Genomic DNA, 8192 nt, shown 5'->3' with positions numbered 1-8192 from the left:
TTAAAAATAATAAATTTATTTATTTACTTAGATTAAAGTTGCTTAAAACACATTATTTTTAAGTTGTACAATTTTTAGCTAATAAATTCTGTATAAATATATAAACAACAACAATTTCATTTTGAATTTTTACAACTTGTTAATCCACTTCTAATTTCCGGAAGGACCCAATAGCACCGCTCAATTCGACCAGTTCCCATTCCCTCTTACGTCCAATGCGCAGTTTTTCATTTGTGCCAAAGTTTCCGTCGTTTTTGAAATGCTCCTTATATAACAATAACTTTGTCTCAAACGATTTGATAGCCTCCGTTAGGTAGCCATTGTTTCCGCCATATTCGACGGTAACAGCATCACGTGGGATGCATTCGAGCAAATCCTCTGCCTTTTTGTGCGCCACAAACTGTAAGGGTAAAAAAAGAAAACTTTTTTAAACACTCTCTAGCTTGGTGTGCTTACATTATAAAGCACCTTGAAACGCATTGTATTGGGCATGAATGATGATATGAAATTGAAAACTGATACTCCTTCGCGTCTCATATTTATGACATGGACTTCTTTCAGCTTCAAGGGCATACAGTTCTCCGCCACTATGTAGCCTTTCTTCAGCAGAAACGGTTCAAATTGCGTCATAAGATGGAGACCAACGTCCCGGCAGTCTATTATATATGTTAGACCCACTATACTGGCATTGTCGCTTTCCATAGCCAGAGTCTCGAACAGAATAAAAAGCAATTTGAATGCTAAGCGTGGGTTCGATTTCTTCGAATCGATTTTACAGTACTGTGAGATCATTACAGCAGGCCCATCGTTTGCGATCGGTTTGTTGGGAATAACGTGTATGCTGGAACAGTAGATTATGTTAAGTGTTTAGTAAGATGATATCTTAATTCATAAAATCTGTGTTATTTACAATATTCTATTTCACGAAAACACCAAATATTTCTTCTTAGATTTCCACCATCATAAGAAAGAATTGAAAATCACGAGCTTTACTTATTTTACAAAACTATGGTAGTCGAATATTCATTATTCTCTGGGCAGGGTATATTAAGTTGGCAACATTTGTAAAACACAGAAGGAATGCTACAATCTCCGAACAAATCTGACTACTATACTTATAGCTGCCACATAAATTGACCGATCCGAATCATTATAAAGATCTTTTTATTCCTTTTTATCCTAGACTGAAACTCACCCTGTTCGATAGAACTCAATTAACTCATCACTCAATTCACGTTCACACAAAACATCATGATATTCATTCTTCATGGCATAATAATTGTCGATACGTTTTTTTGTCTCCTCGAGACTGAATTTACACCGACGCAGGAAAGCCAAAATCAGTTGTGGGTTATTAGATGCTTTCAGATGTGGAGACTTTCTAATCCATTCTTGTATCACTTCGACTTGTTCAACGACTGTGTCTGGATTTTCATTACAATTTGTGCGCGCCAATTCTCGAAGCACCGGATCGAGTTCACGTATAGTTATTTCGCCCATGATCGATGCGTTTCTATTCTCATATGTTGTTACTTCCGCGCAACTAAAACCATACTGTCGCCTTCAAGCTAATGTGGCAAACATTGTCGGATACATGTGGGCGTAGGAATGTCAATTTTAAAGATACATGATGTATGTATGTGTAGCGATTTCTCTAATCTTATCTCTGCGCCTAGTAATGACACCCTATTCTGTGATAAACTTTTACACTCACCCCTACAGAGACCGCCTTAGGCTAAGTACATAGTGAACATAGAACATTTAATATTGAAAATATTTAGAAATACTTGTATTGTGTACGGAGTACTAACTGGTCACTGTCCGGTGGCGAGACACGTCCGTAGAATGGGGCTGACAGGTCGAGAAGACTGCAGGGAATGTTTAAAGCAAGGCTGGTGCTGGGAAACAACGGAGTATTGGTTGTGCACTTGTCCCGCATTGGCAAGTCTACGCTGTAAGCATCTGGGGTCTCGACGGTATGATAGATTGGAGGAGGTATCGATAGTGAGGTCGCAGATTCTGTTAAAATTTGCGTCAAGCGCAGGCATCCTAAAGTATGACTACTCCTCATGAACCTAGCAAATGAACTCCATTTGTTATCGCAAAGGCCCAAAAGCAGTTTATGCGTGGCTTATTGGTCTACCTGATTCGTAAAATTTAGATTTTTTTCGAGATTGCAATACATAACGTGTCCTGGGTATATTTATATCGATCAGTAATATTTATGGACTGAGAATAAATTTAGTTAGTTAGCTAATTGTTCATACACATATGTATTACTAACCGAGTCATTTCAAGAGTGTTTGTCCTCATTTCAGACTCGTTTGGGTGTCTGGTCTTAGTGGAATCGCTGATAACTGCAAAGTTGATAAGCTTGGAAGAGCTGAAGATCACGTTGTAGTGGGGATGAGTTGAATCTCCGTTGTCATCTTGCGTTCTGGCACTAGACCTATAGACCCCGCGCGCACTTAGCAGTTTTTTGTCGAGAACTTTTTAATCTAGAAATCTACTGATCAATTTACTCTTAGTAAAATTCATCTTGCTGCAGTCGTAGAAGTTCTTACTGAACACTATCCGGTAGGCATACTAGTCGGACGTACTTAAGTTGCCAAAGTTGTATGGAAAACGGTTAGGAAGAAAAAATGTCCTCCATTGTCCATTGTCCATTCTTTGCAAGACTGAGGAATAATATCCTGGCCGTCACAATTTCAGCGAACCTTGGGACCTAGCCGCAACTATGATTTCCGGCCCCAACAAATTTATGATAGGTTCAAAGCTCGTTTTCGATTTAAAAGGATCTTATGACAATTACATATGATTTTTAGGTACCCCTACAGACCGGCATTCAAAGCTGTTGAAGTGAGTTTCCCATTAAAATTGACATCTAACCTAACAATTGTACATATTGCTTGCTTTGCCTTCAGTTTTCGATAAACAATCGACAATCTATATAATAAACACATTAGTTAATACATGGTTTTTCTTTTTATTTATAAAATTTATTTAATGTAACTCACAAATAGATCTTTAATCAATACATACATATAAGGAGCCAATTAGTGAAAGCTGACTGCTAATGACTCAACGGTTTAAGTTAACCGTTTCGCAATACTTGATTTCCATGTAAATATGTTTTTATATTTGCATATGCACATAATATATATTTATACCTATCTCAAAAATTTTTATTCGAAAATCAATTGACGAAAGCTGCCTTCTGCGCCAAACTCGGCCTCATATGGCATAATCTCACCATGTCGTAAATGTTCAACAGTGCCGTAATTTACTTCGTCCTCAAAATAGTCACGATAGCTCTTTAGCAAATCTTCCATGTACGAAACACACTCATGCATATGCCCATTGGCGCCACCATATTCCTCAGGTAAACATTTTTGTGGTATGTGTTCATACAATTCTTCCAACGATTTCAGGATAAAGAATTGCTGCTTGAAAGAGAAGGCATTTCTTTATTAATGTAAGTTTTTATAGATATTTTTACAAATACTCTACCGGACGCATTTTGACGCGTAGTGTTCTCAAGACACCTAACCAATTTTGCAGTTCCTTGGGCGCGTTCAAGCAATAGGTTGCATTTATGCGCAAGGGGCAACAATCGCTCATCCAATACCACCATTTCCTGAAGAGACCGCCACCCAATTGAGCCGCATGCTCAACATCCAGATTAGATAAATCGAATATTTGAATAACCCCGACAATAGCAGCATTATCGTTCTCTAGTGCTATCAGTTCCATGCCCATCGCAGTGTAAGCCATAACATCGCGCATGTGATAACGTTTGGGGCAACAGTTGAGTCGGGTAATCATAATTGCAGCGTGGTCACTGCATCTAGGAAATTCCGGGAAATATTGAAGTCTGTGGAATAGACATAAATAAATGTTACAAATATATGTATATATGTATGTATGTGCGTCTGATTCTACATTTATTGTCATGTTTTTTCGATCAGAATAAATTTTTTTGAGACGCTTTATGTGGGACTTCAAATTTTTATGGAAATTTTTAATTAAATACAAGTAACGAATGCTATTAAAAATGAGCTTCAGAACTCAGTATAGAGATCGCACACTTTATTTGTAAAAATATACCCAGTTACACTTAGAAAAATTGAGAAGTATCTCTGGCAATGATTTTGATACTTACCCCAAGCGATTAATGGTTAACATTTTGTCTGTCACACGCCGATTCGACACTATCTCCGGACACTTTGTATGAAATGTGAAAAAGTCATCAATGCGCTTTTTTGTCTGCTCCAAAGTATAGCGACAACGCCTGAGGAAGGCAATCAGGAAGTCCGTCGATGTACGCGAATGCAAATAACGCTGCTGATAAATCCAGGTGCGCAATATAACCAAGTCTTGTTGCAGACGCTCCGGTATCTCATTCAATTCCTCTCGCGCGATTTTCGCTAATTCCGGTGGCAAGGGACGAATTTTCAGATTTCAAAGCAAATCCAATTACTATTTATGCTTAAGCTCTGATCGTCGCGTGTCTGAACGTTGTTAAAACTGGGCTGCTACTAATTTCCAATATCTATTATTAACTAATTAACGTGATAAAGCGTTTATGCATATTATTTATGATTTCGGTTAGTGTACTGATAACAATACCGCTAATTCATGACAACTTTGTAATGATGAAACTGACACAGAATTTGTGTTAATAATTCTTCTTATCATTTATCTGGAAAATTGTATTAATTGCGCATATGTAATTAAGGCTCCGTATTAGCTAAGCGTACCATAAGTATATTTGTATGTGTTACACTATATATGTATGTACATATCTAAAAAATGCGAAAATGGATGTTCAACTCTGTCATTACCAATAAGTGCCCGTTGTTGGTACGAAGGTTGCCTTTTCATTTCGGTATTTAGTAACCCTAGTGTTTTTAAAGTTTAACATTTTGGTGATGAACACACTTAGAAATACACTTTTTGAAATACGAGCGCCAGTTGCGTTATTTTCAGTAATTTAAAATATTCGTCTTGACCAAAAATGGAATTAAATCACAAGAATTTTTTGCGATCAGCACACATTCAATATTACAAATATTAAAAAATGTGTTTACCGAGTCATTCTTAAAACAGGCTCGGCTTGATTGGTAGAGAAAAATGCTAAAAAATACGATGACAGTGCTTCGAAACATGTCCATGACATCGTGACAGGTGACAGATGAGTCGTGAATTTATGTGTATGAGCCTGAAAGTAAACAGCAGTCGAATAGTTAACATAGTCATCGTTATAGTAGTATATAGAGGTTTCAATAACATCAATACTACCATACTTTAGACCAATATTTTTTGGTAGGCCTTCAAGACATAAGTTTTTTTTACGAATCGCAGAAACCCATGAGAATAAGTAAAAACTATGCAGAAACAAGTAAGGAAGGCTATTGGCCAATATATGCGATACATGGTCACCAGGAAATTAGAAAAATTTTATATTATATTAGGTATACAGGGTTTGTCCGGGAAGTAATAGGACTGATTTTCCACCGTCACGACTGTACTCTGGAGCGTTCGGGGACCGCTTTCATTCGGTAGAGAGTTTTCCTAGCTAACGAATGAGCAGCCAGTTGTTTCCGAGCACCTGGAGAGTCAAGACAAACATTTTCGTGCGACGTGTTTCTGTGAGTGGTTCAAGCCGAAAATGCAGCGTTCGCTAGAGCAGAGATATGCGATTAAATTCTATGTGAAACTCGATAAATCTGCGACATAAACGTTTGGTATGACCAAGCAGGCTTACCCAGTTGTTACTTTAGCAAGAAGTAGTTTGTTTCGGAGACACCAGGCATCGACACAGAAACGGCCTATTTTGAAAGTTTTTAAAGAATTGTAATAATTGGTTCAATACATTTTTTTAAATCGACTCAGCCTTATTACTTCAGGGCAAACCCTGTAATGGGGCTAATGGGTTTATTGACCCTATTAAGCCCATTTTTGACATTCAGACATTAGGACGGTATTGTGTCCGAATTTCAATTATTAATTTTGTAAAAAGTCAACTTTAAGTTCTGGGGTCCACATATTCGGTATCCAAGGGCTTGAACAGTTTTGATTCGGTTTGGACCATTTTTTGTGATAAGTTGGCGCACTGCAAAGGCAACGTGTTATCTCGTTATATTAATTGATAAGAAACACCGGAAGGCGAAAGAAATTTCTCCAATTTTCGCACTGTTACATACGAAGTTGGGAAGAATGTCACATACCGAATTCAGTCAGGCAAATCTCGAATTACATATGTGATTTTAACAAAAAGTGGGTGTCGCAGGCTCCTTTAAAGCCCTCTTATACTATCTCGGTGGTAAAATTTAATGCCTCTAGCGTGTTTAGTTATTGATTTATCGCGCTTTTAGCAGTTCACTCTTCATATAACGGTACTGTTAAAAATCATCCATTTTCTCACTGTCGCTGGTAATTTTTATAATATTTGCATTAAGCGAAATTGGTTGTTAGGGTTTAGTGGTTTAGGATATATGTTGATTAAACTTATTATAGAGCAGGGCCCCGCCCGCCGATTAAGCAGCACCAGAAGATATAAAACCAAGAAAATTGTTGTACTTTATTCCTGGTTATCGATGATACTATAAATATTGATAAAATACTACAAAAAAAATTTTAACTTTTATTAAAGCACTCAGGATTAAATTTTCGAAAATTCAATTGTAAAAGTATAGACATATGTACATATTTACAACGAACTAACTCGTTATAATTTTTCACTCTTCTGTAAATTTACAAATCCTCTGTTTCCTCTTCATACTTATGTACTTATATTTCTTCAAAACTCTCTAAACGTTGGTGGCATTTCGCTGATGACGAGATCATCTCTGCACCGATCGCGAGCGACTATGTAAAAAGATACCGCCAACATATGGAACACACAAGTAATGCTCATATATTTCCCGTTAAATGTAACTTGTCAACGACAAAAAACACTTTAACATTCTGCTTACATAGTAGCGACAACAACAATAAACTTTTAAAAAGTAACAATAACAAAAAATATATGCTATATGTTTACAAGTAGTGGCAGTGTCAATTACCCCCTTCAATTGAGCTCCCATAGCTGCAATAACACATAGTGATCGCCAAAAAGAAACCAGAGCAACACTAAGAAGCTCCATGTGTACATACAGGGGAATGGAAAGGAGCTAATGAGCCATCATTAATATAATTTACACCCGAATACGAGTATCATGAGCTGTCGTCGCACTTCACTGGAGGCATTCTGCGCATTCTGTGCGCTGTGGGCAGGAGAGGCGGGTGCTATGCGGCGTGAGTGCATGGTGATGTACTTAGCGGTTGTGTGTGCAAATTTTCAGCGAGATCAAAGCATGTTTCCATTATTTGTTTTAGGTTATTTCAAATAACAAATAGTGTCTACCGCAGCACGCAAAACAAGACAAGTCTCGAACGGAAAAACATTTCGAGTTGGGAGGATAAAGCGGGGTCGTGATAGTCTAGCGAAGCGATGTCCTTTGACAGAATGTTAAAAATTGCCACTTAACTAAATGTGCATATATATATATGTATATACAATATATATGTATATATAGTAAAACATTTCTCTGAGCGCTTGTAGAGTTTTCGTTTTGCTGTTGTCAAGAGCAATCACTAATCATCGCGACAGCAACAAGATCATGTCAACAGCTGACACATTCTGTCAGACCAATTTGCAGAGACTGTGCCCGTGTCATGTTCGTCTCTACGACTCAAGCCCTAGGTGTGCCACTCAGGAAGCCAATGTATATGTATATGCTGGTACAATAACTCATACATTTGTGAAAGCATTGGGTTGTACGCCTACAAGTAGATATGCAGACTTGTCAGCGCCGCTGATGCGTCTACAAACTACAGGGTATGTGTATGTATGAACGTTGGACTTTGTTTTTTCCACGGTTTTCGAGTGCTCCCATGTCGAATCGTAAATTGAGTGCTCAACAACACACTGTCAAGCTGCCGAGTTGACGCGCACTCACTCACATTTACACGCTCACTCGCTTAATTGTCAGCTGCATTTCAAGCATAAAATGCCGATCACATTTCAAAGGCGCTGTTGCATCCACAAAAGAGTAATATAAATATATGTATAGTATATTTCCTCAACGGCGCTATATCGCTGGCACTCTCTTAATGCGCCGAATGCTCTCCAAATACGCTACTGCACA

The 8192-nt window shown here is 37.8% G+C and overlaps 2 protein-coding genes across 2 annotated transcripts; both read right to left on the bottom strand.

Moving 5' to 3' along the window:
- Positions 1-8: 8 nt before the first annotated feature.
- On the bottom strand, positions 9-1500 carry LOC120766796 (alpha-tocopherol transfer protein-like). Its single transcript, XM_040092497.1, has 3 exons — positions 1196-1500; positions 469-841; positions 9-400 (listed from the first exon to the last, which is right to left on the bottom strand). Exons 1-3 carry the CDS (start codon positions 1498-1500, stop codon positions 140-142), a joined length of 939 nt encoding a protein of 312 aa, XP_039948431.1. The 3' UTR covers positions 9-139.
- A 1525-nt stretch (positions 1501-3025) lies between these two features.
- LOC120779427 (alpha-tocopherol transfer protein-like) lies at positions 3026-4461 on the bottom strand (the record flags this gene model as incomplete). The annotated part of the gene is made up of 3 exons (XM_040111685.1): positions 3026-3443; positions 3511-3874; positions 4163-4461. Coding segments are annotated over 3 exons (921 nt in total), but the record flags the coding sequence as incomplete, so codon positions are not given.
- Between the last annotated feature and the right edge of the window lie 3731 nt (positions 4462-8192).

The sequence above is a fragment of the Bactrocera tryoni genome, chromosome 1, assembly GCF_016617805.1.
Source record: "Bactrocera tryoni isolate S06 chromosome 1, CSIRO_BtryS06_freeze2, whole genome shotgun sequence".
Lineage (NCBI taxonomy): Eukaryota > Metazoa > Arthropoda > Insecta > Diptera > Tephritidae > Bactrocera > Bactrocera tryoni.
Note: the sequence above shows the minus strand (reverse complement) of the source record. Positions and strands in the feature narration are given on the sequence as shown.

What these genes read in the sequence shown, in the direction of transcription:
- LOC120766796 (XM_040092497.1), bottom strand. Translation starts at nt 1,500, where the DNA reads ATGGGCGAAATAACTATACGTGAACTCGATCCGGTGCTTCGAGAATTG. An exon ending in ATTGAGTTCTATCGAACAGG is followed by an intron (nt 842 to 1,195) that starts GTGAGTTTCAGT and finishes CTACTGTTCCAG; the next exon opens with CATACACGTTATTCCCAACA. An exon ending in CCAATACAATGCGTTTCAAG is followed by an intron (nt 401 to 468) that starts GTGCTTTATAAT and finishes TTACCCTTACAG; the next exon opens with TTTGTGGCGCACAAAAAGGC.